The 20,000-nt window shown below is 38.8% G+C and overlaps 3 protein-coding genes across 4 annotated transcripts in view; all 3 read right to left on the bottom strand.

Moving 5' to 3' along the window:
- Positions 1-3,506, bottom strand: part of LOC138019192 (myosin heavy chain, clone 203-like) — a 26,501-nt gene extending 22,995 nt beyond the window's left edge. The window contains exons 1-2 of one of the 2 annotated variants that reach the window (XM_068865902.1): positions 3,183-3,506; positions 131-191 (exon numbers count right to left, since the gene is read on the bottom strand). In XM_068865902.1, coding sequence (XP_068722003.1) covers positions 131-191; positions 3,183-3,307 — 186 coding nt within the window. In that variant the 5' untranslated portion in view covers positions 3,308-3,506. The remainder of the gene's footprint in view (positions 1-130; positions 192-3,182) is intronic. The other variant, XM_068865892.1, reaches the window with a different exon arrangement.
- Positions 3,507-4,840: 1,334 nt separating this feature from the next.
- On the bottom strand, positions 4,841-16,519 carry LOC138019203 (maspardin-like). Its single transcript, XM_068865915.1, has 8 exons — positions 16,229-16,519; positions 14,442-14,603; positions 13,646-13,726; positions 12,637-12,782; positions 11,040-11,148; positions 9,721-9,828; positions 6,184-6,324; positions 4,841-5,569 (listed from the first exon to the last, which is right to left on the bottom strand). The coding sequence occupies exons 1-8, from the start codon at positions 16,301-16,303 to the stop codon at positions 5,426-5,428; spliced, it is 966 nt and encodes a 321-aa protein (XP_068722016.1). The 5' UTR covers positions 16,304-16,519; the 3' UTR covers positions 4,841-5,425.
- Positions 16,520-17,675: 1,156 nt separating this feature from the next.
- Positions 17,676-20,000, bottom strand: part of LOC138019210 (uncharacterized protein KIAA0825-like) — a 42,433-nt gene continuing 40,108 nt past the window's right edge. The window contains exon 25 of the mRNA XM_068865928.1: positions 17,676-19,805. Coding sequence (XP_068722029.1) covers positions 19,455-19,805 — 351 coding nt within the window. The 3' untranslated portion in view covers positions 17,676-19,454. The remainder of the gene's footprint in view (positions 19,806-20,000) is intronic.

Raw genomic sequence — 20,000 nt, forward strand, 5'->3', positions numbered from 1 at the left:
CAAGAGAAAATAAAAACAATGCTTATGCAAAATTTTGGAGGGGCAAACAAAGAGTATTATGGTATTTTTGACATTGGCTAATTATTGAACTGAGCCAACCACTGGATTTGTTTTGCTAAGGAATCAGTACCTTCTCAGAGACTTTGGAACGGTGACTTCGGAACCACACGACACTCAAACAAGTTGGTTGCCTGTGACACATAAACAAAAACAATGTGTCAAACAGTTTGATTAGCACATAGTCAAATCATTTTGCATCACAGAATACAGGGTTGGTATTTTTTACAGGTCGCAGGTCATTGTTTTACCAATACAGAGAGTATCTTAAACATCCATAAAAGCTAACCTTAGGCTTAACTATAGGCCTAAACAAAAGTTTTTAGGCTTAAGGTTAGCTTTTATGAATGTTTAGGATACTTTCTGTATTGGCAAAACAACGACCTGTGACCTGTAAAAAATATCAGCCGCAGACTACACCCTTCCCTCTTTGCAAAAGCATTATTGCTCCTCTCTAGAAGATATCAGCACTGAAGCTTTGAATTAACTGAGCAAATTTATGCTGTAATCTCTATCCCCTAAATTTTATTTATTGCAGGTAGTAACCAATGCTTCCGAGCCCCCATTCAATTAATTCTTCCAAACTCCCTCACCCTGGCTCTCAAATGGATCTTCCGATTGTCTATTGTGTCCTGGTTTTTTTTGGAGTCAAGCGCATTCATTATTTTAAATATGCATATGGCATGGGGTTGGGATTTTGACAACATAATTGGCCAAAAGTGTCAAAAGCCTCCACCCTGGGGTGAGTGAAGGTGACCAGAATAATACCCTTCAGACCTTGCTGCACACAATAAGAGTGCAATGTATGTACCACTCACTTTTCGTTCAGCCATCTCTCACGAAAGTGGGAAGTTCATTTGAACGCCTTCTGGGAATTTTCCAAGGTGGTGGAGTTATTTTCAGGCTTTCGTTTTTCCAAACGTTGGCTGTGTAGCACTTATATTTCAACAGACTTAACTGATTAGAGTGTAATGTGAAATGCAGTTTTCCGTCCCATATTAACCACGTGAGCGATAGTCCTACTAATGGAAATGGGCTCACAAAGCAAAGCCTCAGCTAGAAATTTTCGACTGGGGGGGCAAGTCATTACGAGGGTCGGGGGAAATGTTCCCCCAGAAATTTTTGAAATAGAGATGCAAAGAAATTCTACTTTCCAGGCCCGTAGGCAGGTTTTTTTGCGGCAGTGTGCGATCCAAGGAGGAGACAGACCAAACGAGCCTGTAGGGGGGTCTGGGGGCATGCTTTCCGGGCAAATTTTGAAAATATGGTTGTTAGAGACTGTATTTCGTGCGTTTTGAGGGAAGTGTGATTTGAAAATAGGCAGCTAAAAGCAAACTTAACAGCGTGGATATTACTCCAATTTTTGAACTTCAAAATGGATTTTTTTGGCACAGAGATGCTTTACATATGCATTTTACAGTCTTAGAGAATGTCACTATTGAAAAAGAACGAGAATAGAAATAAAGTGAATCAGAACAGGCTTGTACTATATATATACATATATACAATATATATATATATATATATATATATCTTATATATATATATTATATATATATATATGTATAACTTTTTTTGATCGCTGGTCAAGAGAAAAGTGTCCACCCGTCACACCCCCCTTTCCTACGGGCCTGCTTTCATAGATATTTCGTCAAAAGTAACCATTCATTAGTCCAAGTTTAGAAAGACAGGTACTTTTAGAGCTTAAGGTTTTGTAAACTATTGGTTTTACCAGCAAATTTGAGTGTTATTACTAATATTATTATTAGTATTAAACCATTGATGTACCGCTAACTAACAGATTAGTCTATGATGTCTCCAAATTGATTTCCTTCAAAAATATGTTTATCAATCAAGACGAGCAAATCGGTTGTCAAAAGTTTCAAAGGTAATATCAGTAAAGTTGAAATTGTCTGCCCAACACTCCAGAAAGAGACATCATCAATTTTTTTTCAAATATTTTTTTGGAGGGAAGTTGCCCCCTTGCCCCTCCCCTAGCTATGGCCAAGACAGAGAAAACCTCTGACCAGGGTGGGAATTGTCTTCAGTTCCTATGGCCTGCTCCCGTCTGACCTTGCAGCTCACTCAGTGGAGCAGCAGTGATCTAACCCAAAGGTCGTGTGTTCAATTCCCATCCTGATCAGAGTTTTTCTCTGTCCTTGTGAGGGCCCATTTCCATTAGTAGGGCTAATGCTCACATGGTTCACTTCTTGGGGATGGAAAAGCCTTGGGAACAAGGTTGATTTCCAAGCCCTCTTCATTATTCAAGATGGTGGCCATGTCAATTTCCCCACCCTGGGGATATGTCATATGACCAAAATCCCCACCCTGGGGACAGACCTCACAGTCAAAGCCCTGTGGGTAGCCCGACCCCTTCCCCCTCCTAGCCCTGGGGCTTAACATTGATCGGTGCATTACAACGAGACAACAGCCAAAAGGCCGTCTAAACATTGAAAGTCTTGGCAACATGCACGTAGTTACAGAGGAATAAAGGACTGAATTTCCGGGTAGACTTTCATATACCGAACTACAATGGCCGAGGACAAGAGAACCATTGTTATTCCAATTAGGCCTTGCTAATAACCTAATTAGGTATTGTTCTTTTGTTTTACGGACACGAATTATTTCAGATCCGGTATGTGATGAGAGATCAGCCGAAATTCCTGTTGTCCCCAGGGACCAAAACAGTCTCTCGAACAATTTTAAACTTTCAAAGCCTTTAAATTTAACCTACGACATTGCTTTACATAAACAAGCGTCTCAGGCGATCAAAGAAAGAAAAAGAGAGTATTTCCAAATGGTTCAATAAGAGCTGTTCTGAGGCCTCCTAAGCCTGACCCTTCTCAAAGTTTATATCTCAAAGATATGACAATAAAGCACCTTTCATCCCGGCCTTAGATCTACAGACAAGCAAATTTCTTTTCACCAGGGATTAAAAGAGCGGAGCAATCGAAAATATGATATTAACAACTATCTCAGAGACATACAATGAAGCGTATTTAAAAGTTTACAAGGCAACGACATTTAAATACAGTTGTGTTCCAACATCACCGTCGATACACTTCCGTGGTGTTGTATACACAAACTAAATTAGATATATTAGCTGGTGTAAATTTTCCACTTACCATCTATTGATGCATTTAAGATCGACATATTCGTAAGTGATCGTAAATCGAAATTTACAAGCATTTCCTTTGACGGACTTGGAAAGAGACTTCCGGACTCGCTCGCGAAAAGCAGAACTACTCATAATAATGAACACAGATAGCTTGAGATCAAAATCTTTGTCCCCTTTGCGTTGTCAATCGCGTGATGCCTGTTTGAGAATTTTATTGTTGCTGTATACCAATATTACGACTTCCGCAGACACAAACACAGCAAGGAGTTCCGAAGGGTTTTACAACATTTCTGAAAAGCGTTCATTTCCGGCTGGGAAAAATGTCGTTCCCAAGCCCAAAGCAAATCTCAGCGGAACATCAGATCAAATCACCCTTGCTGAAAGGAAATCGCTCTATTTCCGCTCACATTACAATACAAATCGAATCACAGTTTCGTTAGACTTTTCACTTTCGGATGGAGAGTTTTTTTTTTTCATGGAAAAGGTTGATGTCAGGTAGTTGTGCACCGGTTTTGCAAATAGGGCGAAAATATGAACTCTAGTTATGTTTCTTTTGTGAGCCCCTTTTGAGACATATACATGCATAGGGGTGCTTCTTGCTTGGCCACACGAATCCTTTTTCGTTCTCGTCCGGTGAAAACGCTTCCCCACAACTTCCTCTCGTACAGGAAACGACAATCGTCCCAAAAGTGTTAAGAGATTTGGAATTTAAGCGACCTGTACTGTGTGCATCATCATCGCAAGGGCGGAACTCGCACACGCACCTCAAAAAACCAGTTGCGACCCTCCCCACACATTTTTCTCGTTGGTCTCAAGTCTACGTTTTCCGTTTGAAATAGTTCATTGTTCAATGGAGCAGACAGGCAAACTGGGATAACTTCACTCCGTGCAGGCGTTGCCATAATTTGCCATGCAGTTGCCTTCACACTGTAAAACGGTCACACTCGACACTGTGTAAGCAGGAAGATATACAAGAATACAAGAACCAATTGCTGAAGGGGCGAATAAGAGGACGTAGGCCCTTTTTAGAGGAACTGCTTCATTAGTAAACATCCACTCGAGAAATAACGTTCTTCGGTCTTCGGTAGTACGCCAGAGAAAACGCTATAATGAAACCTTATAATCATTCCATGAAAGACGCTGTCAAATCTTTCGAATTCAATGCCATCGTTTTTATCCCTTCTCTGGGGTTAGAGAACCAAACAACTTCCGTTTACTATTTACCAATAAAGTGGTTTTCACACTCATATTGTGCATTTCTCGCAATATTTAGGTATATTTTGAATAGCTATACAGAAAAAATCTCTGAGCGTCACAGAGAAAAAAATTCCAGACTAAGCCAAACGGGTCTCCGAAAAAAAAAAACTGCTGTATGACCTTTTTCTTCCAAAACACAGAGCATTAAAAGTTCCCCATGATAAGCTCCAGTTTATCTGACCTCTATTCCAACCTGTCTTCGCAAGTCAGGTCTTTACGAACAGGCTGCTGCCGGAACTGTGTGTGTTGGGATGGTTCGGCTTGCGAATAGAAATACATCGGATACGGAGAAATGATTCTTCGGAGTTTTGAAACACTGCTTCCCCTTTTTGCGGCCTTCGCACACGTGATTTAACATGTATACGTTTAAAACGTCTTAGCATTTACAAATGAAGGAGGACACACTCATTTAAGTTACTTGACCTTTTTTAACACTTCACTCAGTCGCATTTAATAACTAATTTTTTATATATAAAATACAGCAAAATATCTGAGAAAAATGATAACATTTTATATCAACAACCAAGAGACTTAAGGTTATCTCAGTTTTCTCTTTGAGTTTAAACTTGCGATGTCCGATTTATCTTTCGTTTGTAATTTTAGCCTACCCTTCTGTAATCGACGGGCAGTTTCACGTTTCCTGACCGTCAAAAACCCTGTTTTTCACAGATTGCCCCGTATATCTCAAACTTAAACATCGAGAGCTTTGTTTTAAACATTCAGAATGACAAAGCTAAATTCAAGCTAATCAAGTGAACAGGACGTACATGGACCTATTTTTTACCTTACAAACGAATTGAACGATCTTTACTCTTTGTTGCCATTCTTAGTCTCTGAAACTCCATTTTGTATCGCGGAAACCTCCGTCTCCCGTTGCTAGGCTGCAGCAGTATTCCACATTTTTTGCAAATTCCTTGATCATGTTTGTCGGTATTAATCGGCTTTTTGGGTAGGTTTCCATGAATCTAGTTTATCTAACTTTACAATTTAGTTCTAATAGTCCTCTTCTTCATCTGATGAAACCACGCAGGGTGGAGCTCCAGATGGTAGAAGACCACACGACATCTTGTCCTCCTCGGTCATGTATTTGGGGTCCATAGCACTAAATCGCTTTCCCATGAACTGCCGAAGGTGGATCTGCATGAGACAATGACAACCTTATTGAAGATAACAAACAATTCCTGCGCCCGTTTGTCGAAAGCTATGTTCAATAGGAGAGCACACAGATCTGCGCAATGTCACGGTCGAGCACATTTTTAGTGGGGTTCAAAACTGTAATACGGATAACTTATCCTACAAACGTTCACTTGATATCTGTTTGTTGGCTTGTCACTGGGGAATGTTTGGCAGCTGAAGTACGAAGTTCGACCTTACCAAATCGAGAGAGTAACCCACTTTCCAAAGATAAGTTCATTTCATTTTCTTTATTGGGCAAAATTACAGTGAGGTCATGATTTCACTGTAGTTAAAGAAAACCTTTCCTGTGGCTCTCAAGTATTTTAGACTGTTTTGGAAACTCCCCCCCCCCCCCCCCTCCCCCTCCCCAGTCCCTGGCGGTGGATGACCCAAGGCCAGCTCTGTATTCCAACATGAGGGGACTGTCCTGGACACCCATCAGATACCTTCCCGACTAGATGGTCGTTTCTTCAATCTCAACCTCCCTCGGGTGACCTATTATGGATCCATAGTCCAAATAACAGCATAATGAACTGGCACGTAAACAGCAGCCTGCAGGTTTCAAAGAAACTCACCTGAAGGTACAAATTCACATCGGCACTCCGGCAAAGATAAGGAAAATTTCCGCCTTTTTTCAGATGAGCTCTCTTAGCATTGGGGTAACACTTATAAAGTTCATCTTTAACTGGTTGTGACAGTGCACAATCATCAAAAACCTAAAAAAATATTAAAAGGTTACCATTCATAACAAGTGAGGCAAACTCATATACAACAACAGAAAAGGGTTTTTTTGTTTACGAAACCTTCATGTGCTATTTACATGTCAAACCTGAAGACAAGTGTTGTACTGAGTTGAGATTCGATAAATGAAATCAAATCAATTGAAAGCTGATGAGATATTTAAGGCTTTAATTAAAATATGCGACCCCAATGCAATGGTGACGTCAAGAACTGTCATAGTAAATTCAAGTTTAAAATGGTTTTTCCAGACCTTTTTTGTGTGACAATTGTGGTATTCCAGTTCATTGCAACTCCACTAAATCGGCCGAAGAGAAAATCCACTAAGAGACACTTAAGAAAACAAACAATACAATACAATACAAACTGAAGGACCATTCCCTATAGGGGCTTTTTTAGGGCCAGTGGACAACAATCAACGAAACGACAGGACAGAACGAAAACAGCAATACAAACAAATTAAGAATCCCAACTGGCCGGAGGCAAACCAGTTGTAATAATAATAATAATAATGATGATGATGATGATGATGATGATGACGATAATAATAATTATTGTTTCCTCTTGCAGAATGAACTGAATTACAGGAAATATATTATGACTACAACAGCAAAGGATACAAACACAACATATGCACAATATTAAGAATTTAAAAAAATTAAAAATTGAGACTGGTTACAAAATGGCTCAGTCTCTCAGAGTTGATTTAAATTGTAGAGTAGTTGGTGGTTCCAGATCTCAAGTTATATCCATGGTTGTTAATGTTCTTTTTTCTGTTTCAGATAGCTTTGATAGGACTTACGTTCTTAAACTTCTTAATAAATTCATGGCAAATTTTCTCTCTTCTCTGGTGTAAAGCAAGGAGTTTAACTTTTTCGAGGCAATTATTGTAGCAATAATACTCAGATCTAAAAATTATTTTCAAGGTCCTCTGTTGTATAGATTCAATCTCAGCACTCAGGTATGATAGGAGTGAGGCCCAGACGGGAACTGCGTACTCCAAAACAGGTCTGATGAAGCAGCAATACACTTCAGTCAAATCAGTGGGACTGTAACCAGCTTTACGCAGCTGGCGCATAATGTATAACCGTTTGGATGCTCTTTTTTTTATAATATAGTCGCAGTGTGTAGTCCACTTTAGGTCGCTACTCAGGTACACTCCAAGGAGTTTAAATGACTGGACAGACTCAATAGGGCATCCCGTAATGTATGATGATGACAGTAAAGGGAGGCGATACTGCAAATCTCTTTGCATTTCTTGGCATTGAGACACATCTTCCTTGCAGTAGCAAGATCCATAATTTCGTTTACAATAATGGGCATAATACTCGGTGAACATCTTGGAATTACTTCGGCAACAGACAACAAACAAACTTAATTTTGAATAACCAGTTATCCACTAAGGGGTTGACAAGTTTGGCAAACAGCAATGGGCCAAGTTTCGTGCCCTGATGGATACTAAATTTTCAATTTTGGATATTGCATTTCTAGCTTTCTGATTGGATCACTCAATCTTGGTTATCAGCTCATATGCCGTAATGACCTTACATGGAAACTGATAGCGGCGGTGGTTTTGCAAAAATGGAGGCAACATCCTATCGTTCTTTGAGTAAAACAGTTCAGAATTTCATGAAATTATTCCATTGGCGCTTATTAAATATGAGACTCCGCTACGTGCCTCGTTGGCTAATTACTATCTCATATCCAACGTGCACTCATGGAACAATTGTTAAATGTTAGATCAAATGACCAGAGTCTGGCCAGAGACAACTCAATTACAAATATGCCGCGATTTCAAAATGGGATTGCAAAAAAGAGAAAGTACTCCGTAGTAGCTAGTGCACCGAAACGTCATTTACATTTAATTAAATCTGGTAGGGCTGAACAAGTTAAAGCCTGCAATTTGCATTAGTTCGTGGGAAGGAGCTACTTGCCTATTAAGTAGCTCGAAAAGTGAAGTCAGCCAGCCATTGCCAGAGGGCCAGTTTGGATGGAGGTCCACATTTCCTGGGCTTTCGTTGTTTCAATTGAAGATATTTTGAAACTATTTTACCGTTAATGCATAGCCTGCTATGTAATCTACAAGTTGATATAAACGTCAGGGGTTATGCATAACTAATACACTGCTAGATGCCAGTGACATTTTCCCACATACAAACCCACACATACAGTGCTTACCCTATTTGCAATACTAACAACACTTTTTTAATAACAAAAAAAATAATTACACCACACATTACATAACAAAACAAGGCAAAAATATATATATTGACAATAGCAATAATAATAATAATAATAATTATTGTAAACTGCATAGCTCTAATAACAGATTTCTCACAATAACTAATAACCATCGATTCGCAAAAAGTAGTTGAAAGTTATAAAATTCAAAACTATTTACAAAGGACATAAATAAAAATCACAATATCTTCCAAGTACATATATCAGATAGTACTTAAAGAAATCTATTTACAATAATTAAGAATGCGTAGTAAAAAGTACTAAGGGAAACAAAAAGGAAAATGTAAACAGAGAAAACAATTTAAAACGTATAGATCCCTAAATGCCCCTTTTAAAAAAAAATTAATAAATAAAAATAAAACTAAAAATAATAATAATTTTTTCCTTTCGTAAACAAGCGATGCCATTTGGACGAGACATGTTGTTTGCAAATGAGGGAAAAAGTAATAGAACTTGATTAGCTGCATGTGTCACTTAGAATAAAAAAAAAACTGAGAAAAAACCTTAGAAAAACAAATTAGAAAAAGTTGATCGAAGGATGTTGAACTCGGTTCAATGGTATAAGAACAAATGCACTTAACCTGTACACTACTGAAACAAAGACTACAAGATTGCAATTTTAATGTATTTAAATGAAGCTAATCCTAACAATTTGTTGAAAGCTAACCGAATAAAATGGCTTTGTTACTAAGAATGGCATCGACCGTCAAAAATAGCATGCATTAACCAACTGAGCCTCGCCTGTTCCTCACAAGCCTGCTCATAATAATAATAATAATAATAATAATAATAATAATAATAATAATAATAATATTCAGGTTATTCAAGTACAAAAGCGCTCTCGGTTCAGGCAGGCAAGAAAACATTCTACAAATTCGAACAACTCAGCTGGATACTACAGGCTCATTTACTTATTGAAATATTCAGAACAGGTAACAGGTAACAGAGGTTCCCATTTATGAGATTTTAGATCCCTCTTCCCAATTCGATAATCAAGCTTCATAAATTGCCAAAAATCTTCAAAGCAAGGGCAGTGCCGATTTTACTTGTTCAACTAGATATAGTACTTGCTTAATAAACAAAGATAATTAACCTGCAGTTTGTACTTAGAGTCATCTGGCAACCGTACTTACATCAATAAGGGTCGTTGGGATTCCATGCAATTTTTGCGGTTCAACGTACGAGTCCAAACAGTTTAGCGTTAGTCTTGATGCCAATTCATTTCTTCCTAAACTTTCCAGCTACAGAAAGAAACAACAACAACAAAGAAACAAAAACAAGCATAAGGTCGCTTCTTTTAAGGGTATCTGCATATCTCAAATGAAGAAACTTGTGACAGATAGTGATAAGTTTTCAGACAAGTGACTTAAAGTTGTTGGCACGAAGACCATCATTACACTGTTAAATTAAAACTGAGATATCTCTCTATCTCTGTGTAATAAGAAACATGTCCAAACATATCCTTTTTGTCTTCACAAGAACTTAGTTATGTTTGCTGCAAGAGTATTTTGACTACCATCTGTTAAGTATGTACAATTCTTAGTTCCCCTTAAATAAGCAGTGTGTCACATTTCGAGACACTGACTTGACCTCACAACTGACCATCTTCCAGTTGATTTGACTATTGGACGGTAAGGTGAAGTAACCACATGTAACCCATGTGAGCGTTAGCCCTACTAATGGAATTGGGCTTACACAAGGACAGAGAAAACTCTGTAGAATTGAACCCCCGTTGGCTTGATGGCTCAGTTCGAACCTGTTCAAGCTTAGCAACTGCTCAAGGGGTAGTGTCACGCTATTTTAGTCAAACTTCAAAACACTAAGAGATGTCCTTGCATCAATAATTCGGTTATAGTACTACATGTACTATAATTAAGATTTTATTCAGTCTTGACCTAAAAACAGCAATTTTAACATGACAGTGCCCCTTCATGTTGCTTAATAATATTATACAATGTATCTAACAGCGATGATCTTTAAAATTCTCACTTCAAGTCCCTTTCAAAGTTCAAATAACTTTCACATGACATTTCGTATAATATTATCCCACAATCATCACAATCTGATGCTTAGTCTTTTTCGCTATATTTACCAAAGTTTGCTGAACTGCTGCAGTCTGTTATGTTTGCACCATTTTAAAATTCTTTAACCCATTGACTCCCAGGGGTTCCCCATTGACGAGTAAAATCGTCTGGCATTAGACAGAGTAAAACACTAAGTCTGGCCGGTTTCTGCCGGTTTGGATGTCGATGGGTTAATGGAGACATACATGTAGTTTTTCAGTGAGTGATTAATGGAGACATAGTTTTTCAGTGAGTGATTAACCCATTGACTCCCAGGGGTTCCCCATTGACGAGTAAAATCGCCTTGCGTTAGACAGAGTAAAATATTAAGTCTGGCCAGTTTCGGCCGGTTTGGATGTTGATGGGTTAAAACACAGTTTGACACTTACTCTCTCAACCATAAAATCAATTGAGTCGGCAATGTCTTCATCAACCTCTTGTGTGGTAAAATTATTCATGATCATCTTTTTTAAAAGAAACGCAGGCATCACCCAGAACCTGTTTGAAATAAAATAAAACAATAATGATATTGATAATATAATCACTTTATCAATAGCCCTTATGCATGATGTTGTCTGAGTAGCTGATTTCACCACCAAGCTTTGAATTCGAAAATCAAACTTGTAAATTTTAGCTTGAGCTGAATCCCAAAGGAACAAACTTGTAAAGAAAACCCATGTGCGAACAGAGTGATGTGAATAATTTTGTGCAAACGAGGCTTGGTGGTGAATTTTTGAGCAAATGATGTGATGTCATCATATGTGTACATTAAAGGCTAATTGAAAGCTGAATGTCATCTTCCTTCCCATGTGTGTTCTCCTTAATGACGCAGACAAGAAATCAAATCAAAATAATCAGAGGAAATAAGAACAGATCAAAGACATAGGCTTTTAATGACAAGAAAAAACCAGAGTACATGTAACTTAAGAAAAGCCTCGACAGACTTGAGAACCCAGAATTCAACTAACATAGGACCTTGAATCTGGGAATCAAGCCCCGGCCACATTAGTGGAGGGCAAGTGCTCTCACCCTAGCATCAACCTTGCACACTTTTGCCATTAGCATTCTTTGCCTTAATTCAAAGCCAACTAGTTAACATCTCACACTACCCAAGAGGAATTTAAAATACTAACAGAGGGGGTAGCACAGTGGCTAGAGTTCTTGCCTTTCATCAACATGTCTGTGGCTGTGTTTACTTGGCTTCATACGCAGGTTGAGTTTGATGGTTCGTTCTCTGGCTCCACAAGGTTTTTCCCAAGGGATCCCAGTTTCCTCTTCTAAAAGCCATTATTAATTTGAGAAGTTCGTTTTCATTTGATTTGATTATAATCTCAGTTTCCCAAATACATGTAGTAGGGCACTTGTACGCAACTACATACATGTAAGCTTGACACTTTCATGAAGTGATTATTATGAGGTTTATGACAAATGCCAATCCTTTCCTAACATCAAACTGTTAACCCTTCTGTCCTATGAGTGACACTTAAACATTTAACTTTGTCTAATGCCAGGGGATTTTATTCTTCAATGAGGGCAAGATCGGGGGTGAAACAATTTAATAGTGTAGCTCTGAGGTTAAGTATATTAATATTACAGCTCATCTGTGCCTGTTATCCAGTCAGGTCTCGGTGTAGGGACAGCGCAGTGGTGAGAGCACTCGCCTGCCACCAATGTGACCCGGGTTCAATTCCCAGACTCTGCATCATAATGTGGGTCGCGTTTGTTTTTAGTTTTCTACTCTGCACCAAGAGATTTTTCCCCCTGGTGCTCGGGTTTTCCCCTCTCCTCAAAACCAACACTTCGCTTCATTTGCGTTAACTGTGAATTTCAGTTTATAGTGTCCCCAATTAGTGCTCCAGCACTAGAATGACTTGACGCTTCAATAAAGTTCCTCTCCTTTCCTTTTCCTTTTTTTTCCCAGGGGGTTTAAAGGCATCATTACAAAAAACTCAAGATCTCTTATTACTCAACATAACCATAACTTACGTAGATGCTGTTGCAGTCTGTTGAAACACGGATGTGTCTGCAAAAGCATTGCAAAGTATCAAAGAGTGGACTCTGGGACTTTTGAAGGTCATTTCTGCAAACTTCTGTGCAAGAAATCCACCAAGGGAAGCTCCAAAAAGATGGACCTACAATTGCAGCAATTTGGTAAACAATTCCATCAGATATGTATTATAATTATGTTTTAATGGTAATAAATAATAACAATAACAATAACAATAACAATAACAAATTAACAATAACAATAACAATAACAATAATAATAATAATAATAATAACAATAATAATAATAATAATAATAAATGTTTATTTACCCCTTTCGCAGAGCAAGCTCTGAATTACAGGGAGATTAGGAATAACTTACATATTTCATGGTCACAAAATCCTTTAGTCTATTAGATCTTGTTCTAAGAGGGCGTATTCTGGTGCCCGACCTCGTGCAATAATCATGTTGGACAGACAGGGTCCTAGAATGTGCTAGCTTCCTAACCGGGTGGACTCCAAGTCCAAGTTTGACAAGTACCGTTTACATAAATCTACATGTATGTGTTTGAATGGAATTATTGACCACTGTAACTGTCACTTGAAACTACTGCACACATGCTACAAGCACTCCTGTAGCACTTTTTTATCCTCTTTTCTGGTAGTATTATGAATGATGTCACTTTTCAGACCCTTTATAATGCTTGTAAAAAAAATGTATCAAGAAGCAAGGATGGCACAGTTGGTTAGTGCGCGGCCTTGGTGCAAGAGGTCCTGAGTTCGATTCCCGGATCTCGCATCCTTGTTTCGACTCCTTTCCTTTCCGTGTAGGTAAGTAGCTATAAAAATACCCGTAAAACGGAGCACTGATGGAGAGGGGGGGGAGTAAAATGAGCACACTGTCGACCTCAGGTTTGTCAGTTGAATTACTGTTACGAGTTATCGATGTTAAATATGGTTGCTTTACTTTTACTTTACTTTTTACTTTACTTTTTACTTTACAGCTAACCTCGTCAACTTTTAGATAATCCAGAAGCCGCAAAAAGCCTTCAGTCCACTCAGAGTATGTCCAGTACACTGGGTATTCCACCTCATTTCAGAAAAGCAAGAGAAATATTTCAAAACTTTGTTAAATTAGGTTAGTAATTTCCCAGGGCATGAGAAAAATAACTGAATACACCCTACTCATGGATGGTTGGCTGGAAAGCGTCGGCAGGAGAGGGGGTGGGGGAAGTGGTCATGGGTTAAGATAAGAAGGTACACGTAAGATACTTTATTTAAAATTGAATTTACGCTTACTGTAGCTATAAATCAGCTAGTTTACAGGTAATCTACAATCCTGATATATTCTATAAAACAGAAGACTGAAAATTGTGCAATAAAAGCTAAGTTCATAGATCTGGTCATACTAGCGGGAGAGAGCGTAATGTTTCTTTCTTGAGATCATCTTTAAACATTGATCAACATCTTTACTACATTGCACAAAACAAATAATTCTGTGGCGAAATAAAACAATTTGTGCAACTTGTGACTGTAGCACACGCAGAGGTCTCGAGGAGAGAAGCATTGCTGTTGAAACAACAAAATAATATGTAATATTTAGCTTCACTATTTAAATGTGCCAGCCACAGGATCAAATACTGACATTGTTGAACTACATGTACATGTTGGTAGGCTTACTATTATTTTAGTGAAGCTCTGTTTGCAACTGGGAATTGTTGGTCCTGAGTGAGTGTTTACCATCCATGTACATTGTTGTGTTGTTGTGTAATTAGGGTAACAGACACTAACAGACAAAAACTTACCGATATCACTCTGTATCCAAGACTGGAGAGTGTAAGAACTTGCTTGAAAAACACATCTGCTGTGCCACTAGCTGGTGGTAAGCAAACTAAGGGACAACGTACGCTACGAGGTCCTGCATCATATAGCAACCATTCCTTCTCATCTGAGTTGTCGACCACAATCTACAAAGGGACAAAATTGACTTTTTCAGTCCAACTGGATCCATTTAACCTTTTCCTGCCCAAGGGTGACACTTACAGATTTTATGCTAACACCAGATGATTTTACTCGTCAATGGGGACTCCCTCGGGCAGGAAAGGGTCAAGAGAACTGAAGCATTGTAATGAAAGAGATAAAGGCAAAGTTGCTGAACACATAGATTAGTAGAGAGTGGTGTATTATGTATCATGTCTTTGAACTCTTGCTTTTGTATTGACTTGTTGCCGAGTGATGAGCCTACAATGTTGGACAGAATAAAATGGAACAGCAAACCCCAACACTCCCCTCCCCCACCCAAATCAAGGATGAAGCCACGCAAAAGCCAAAACACGGCATTTCCCATCCTTGATTTGGGGGGGAGGGGGGGCGGGGATACAAATTTCCCATCTATTTTGTCCAAGATTGTAGATGTGTCAGTTCAAAATCATGTGATTTCGCTCTTTCCCATGCATATACTAGTCAGCCTTTCAATCCGTCTGTTGTTCTTGCACTTTGTTTGGGTTGATTGCAAGACATTAACCCATTGACCCCTGGGAGTGACACTTAACACAAGATGATTTTACTCGTTAACTAGGCACATCATAGGATGCTTGAGGTGTCAATGGGTTAAGCAGTCAAAAACTATATGTTTCCTCCATTAACACACATGGAATTAGCGAGGTCTAGATTACTGCCCATGTCTTCTAGAGAAGCGCTAGGAGGGAAATGTTGAGTTATCTAAAGTTTGCACAAAAGAAGGAAGAAAGAAATACAAAAGTGACATTAAAAATATAATCGAACTGACAGGAATATAGCAAAGAAAATAAGTCCATATACATGTATAATTAATCACTATAGTGTGAGGACACTTCAAAACGCTTATATCCAGCTTTTTTCCTTTGTTAGCTTTGATGTATTAAAGCTGTGGGAAAAATTCTTAATGACCCACACAATTTGCCTCACTTCCCACAAATTTGAATGATTGCTCTTCAACAGAATGTTGCACTCGGCCATGCATTCTGCAATTTGTCCTCAAGTGACATTTTATGACAAGCTGTATGAACTGTTTCACAGTCTAGGCTATAGTAGCCAAAAATGAAAAATGAAATGGAACACCGCAGACAACAGAACTGACCATCATCCAAGAAGCTTTATTTTACATGAACATGTACTATGATATAACAAATTAGGGGGGCGGCCCAAATATCCACAATAATATTAATCCAGTACCTTTCATTCGATGTTGTTTTAATAACATAGGCTTAATGGGCATCGCATCTTTAAATACTATTGCCCATAATACATTATTGTGATAGTTATGATATTATGAAAAACATCTGACCCAAAACAACGTTAACAGCTGTACCAAACCATTAATTAAAATACTTGGAAAGAGCACATAATTTGTTAAACTCTGGCCATAAGTAACGGAAGATACATGTAGTTCGAGAACGATTCGTATTTACCTCGAACAAGATCATGCACGCACCGAATATCTGCCAACACGCGCAACAGAACTAGAATCACTGATGCTTACAAACAAGTGTTATTATTCAAATAACTCAATTACTCTACATGTTATGAAACAAAAGGCATTTTATAAACTTACCCGCCTTAAAGGAACAGTGCTACGGAAACTAATATATTCTTGAGATTGCGCGATTGCGCTCGCTGTCGACGCCATGTTCCTGCAATGCCCTTGGAACAGGATGTATGTATACTTGGTCAAAACAATGACCCAACGCTCGACCAAACGTTATACGCTGGTTAACCTTGGCTTAAATTAGACTTCATCGAGAAGTCGCCATTATCCAGAACAGCAGGAATGAAAGGAAATTGGAAAAATAAAACAAGGAAGAAATTCGAGATTTTCCATGACTCGTACCCAGTCCAGTGTAACAGTCGAGACGGGACGAGAGCGCCAGGCCCGGGTCTCCGAGAATGGGTTATGCAAAATATTCGCTTATCGAGTGGTCCGCCCGCGAGGTGCTCAGCTACATAATCATCAAAAAGCGACGAAAATACCCCAGCTGGGTCTCCAATTGCAAGAATAGGTATTCCTGTATCCATTAAAGACTCAATAATTTCAGTAAGCAACGAGAATAACTACCTGTGGGCACTCCCAAATTCCCGCTTTATAATTCTTCCTAACATTGATATTTTGTTGTGGCTGATGAAGTTCGATTGGTGCCGGCCGAAAGAAATAACTATTTTTATTGAGCTCTGAGCTCAGTAAATTCTTTTAATAGTTTTTTTTTAGTTATGATTCTAGAGCAGGAAGACAATAATATTCTCGATTGATTCATCTTCGAAAATAGTGCTTCTTTACAGCGGTAATCAGTCACACGTGCCCCTCAACGGTTTTTTTTTTGTCATTTGGCCATCCCCTTTTTTTCCTCCGTTTAGCGTCGTCCGACCGACCCAAATATCTGGCATTTTCCCAAAAAAAAAAAAAGGTAACGACGTTTTAAAGCCATTTTTATGTCGCATAGGAGTTTCGGTGGTTTATCCTTTTTCCCACAGTCTTAATTTTGCAACAACATCCACCAACTTTTCCGCCATATTGATTTTGGGTTCACGTCTTGTTTCCTGGCTCCACAGCTATGATGCTGGGGTACCAGGCCTCCGATTCCGAGAATGCTTAGGACTTTTCGTTTTGTTTTGGTTTTTTTTTTTCAATCCGACCGACCGACCCAATATCAGGAAACGCATTCGACGGTAAACGAGAAAAAAAAGGGGGATGGCCTTTTCCAAAACTAAATCAGGGTGGACTTCAATCAAATGCTTCCATGACAATGTAGTCCGGTTCACTTGGCGGCAGTCGAATTCGTCATGGAAACATTTGATTGACGTCCACCCAAATTAAAAGAAGTCGTTGAGGGGCGCATGTGACTGGTAATCGCTGTGATCTTTCCTGGACACCGCAGAAGAGCCAGAAGGACTTCAAGCACTTCTTGGTTCAGAACATACCAGAGGTCGCTTTCCCGGTGCAGACCAAAACATTTGTAGCCTCTAGTTTTGCCAAGCCTTTTCAGAAAAAAAGTCACAAAGCAACGAAGGTAATGTGATTTTTATTTTCGGTCATTTTTTCTGCTACGTATTTACATTTAAAAGTACACAGTAAATAGGACTTTCGACAAATATCCAGAAAATAAATATTTCTAAATCATTCATTGCCAGGTCTGGTTTAACCGATTAAGCTCAAGAAAAATCTTACAAAAGAACATTTCCTTGCAGTTTTTCTTCAAGACGTTAACCAGAGCCCTTCAGTTTGCCTCTATAAAGTAATGAATATTCAAGGTCATCAGTGGATGCCTGAGAATTCTTGGATTTGCCAAGAACACCCTTGAACCACTAGTGCAAAGAAGAGATACTGTGACTAAGAACAAGTTGGAGCTTATTGCTGAAGAGTATTAAAACTTCAAGCACCAATCCAAACGATCAACAAGGTAACACAAATCAAATCAAATATTTATGCTTTTTCAAGGAGCAATCCCCTCAATTCGTTATTGTTCTTACTGCCGAGTCTTATTTTACTTGTGAGAAACAGCGTTATATCTCGTCTTTGGTGTTTAATAAAGTTATTATTCAGTATATTATTATGATCGAGGTACGCTAGGGAGGCTTTAATATCTTTACTAAGTGAACTTAGGTCTCGATTCGGAAAGTTAAGGATCCCATTGCTAGCAGGTTGAAAATCACACATAGTATGATGTTACTTTGGTATGAATGAATTTGAATGCTACTCGAAAAGTGACTATTCGAAGCCCAACGTCAATTGATTCTTCGCAGGGTCTTTGAATTGTAACTTTTTAAAGATACATTCAAATTTCTTCAAACTAGAGTAGAATCAAACTACAGTACATGCAGTATGTTCGTTTTAGACGCTTTTTCATTTCACAGGTTCTCTAGCAGAAGATAAACATTCAATTTGCAATTCTCGTACATTTCACATATTCGGGAATTCACAAGGTTTCAACGCCAAACGGGTCTAGTTAACTCTATCATTTCGCTCAATATCAATATCAATTCGATCTTTTTACTGTTATTTTCTTAGTTACTTGGCCTTTAAATGAAAGCGAGGCTGGTGTTGACCTTGTTATGATACAGACCTCTCTGCCTGCTTTTCTTATGTTAATGATGTACTTTTCATAAGAAAAGCAATGAGGTTTCTATTAAAACAAGGTCATCTCTAGCCTCACTTTCATTCATAGGCCAGGTAATTAAGCACATAACTGTAAAATGGTCTATTCTCTAATTTCTAAAATCCCATAATACACCTCTTTTACCGCCCAAATTTTGCATAAGCATTGCTTTCGATTCGAAACCAATGCCTATGCAAATTGTTTTTTTTTTTTGTTTTTTTTTTTTTTGGGGGGGGGGGTAGAGTAGAGTAGAGTAGAGAATATGTCCTGTTTTTTATTTCTCTTGGGATATCTTCATGTCCCAGGAGAAATTGCAAACAATGAGTAGGCATTTTTTTTGTGTGGGGGGTAAACAAGATGTAACATGGATTTGAGAAAATAGTGAATAATATTTCTATATTAGGGCTGTTTGAAACTTTCGCCTCTAATGAATCCTCCCTATCCGTCAAATTGTCGATCTATTAAAGGTGTCAGTCAACACAATGGTTATAGCATCATAGTGGCCCGCAAATGGGCACTTATATCATAAAACCACTGGATAATTTTCTTGCCGTTTGCAGAAAATGAGCAACGAGGGAAAAGCTTCCGGAGAAAACGGAAGCAAAAATGAGCAGGCAGGGGAGGAAAAGACACGCTTCCTTTTCTTTCAAGTTCCCAGTCAAGTTCATCTGTCTCTCCCTCTATCCTACTCTACCGAGATTGCTCCCCACTTCCGCTACCCACAGAAACGCCATAATGCCCCTTAAGAGCATTCACAAGCTCGATCTCGTTGTCTTCTGAAAGTGCCCCTTCCTGCATCTCACTCCTGTTGAAGGTCAGTCGTTTCACGGTCTCCACAGATGAGCAAAGGCCACTCTGAAGTAGTTTACTCCACTCAAAAGGAAAGGAGCTAATCTTGTCTTGGCTGAAAGCGTATTCTCCAATCATAGAAAACTGCTTCAGCGGATTGAAGGAGGTGTGTTGCTTGCTGACTTGAGTGGACCGTGATGGTTGAGGAGGGAGAATGTGGCCTGGGACGAGAACTAAGTTCATCAACCAGTCCTAAATGAAAGAATATGAAAAGGATTTCGTGGAATACGCGGCAATCGCTTGTGTAGAATGAAAATCACCATTTTAGAAAAGGAATGTTAAAGCTCAAACGGGTGCAATACTTGAGCAAAATATTGAAGCCACAAAAGCCTTGAATCGTCATTACGAAGTGAGGTGTTTCTAATGCAATACACAGCTCGCTCCATA

This window comes from Montipora capricornis, chromosome 2 (genome assembly GCF_036669925.1).
Source record: "Montipora capricornis isolate CH-2021 chromosome 2, ASM3666992v2, whole genome shotgun sequence".
NCBI classification, from domain to species: Eukaryota; Metazoa; Cnidaria; class Anthozoa; order Scleractinia; family Acroporidae; genus Montipora; species Montipora capricornis.

Bases quoted from the DNA above. Each gene is read 5' to 3' on its own strand.
- LOC138019203 (XM_068865915.1), bottom strand. From the start codon at position 16,303: ATGGCGTCGACAGCGAGCGCAATCGCGCAATCTCAAGAATATATTAGT. The intron at 9,829-11,039 runs GTAAGTGTCAAA...TTCTTTCTGTAG, and splicing joins TTGATTTTATGGTTGAGAGA to CTGGAAAGTTTAGGAAGAAA. The intron at 5,570-6,183 runs GTGAGTTTCTTT...TGTCTCATGCAG, and splicing joins ATGTGAATTTGTACCTTCAG to ATCCACCTTCGGCAGTTCAT.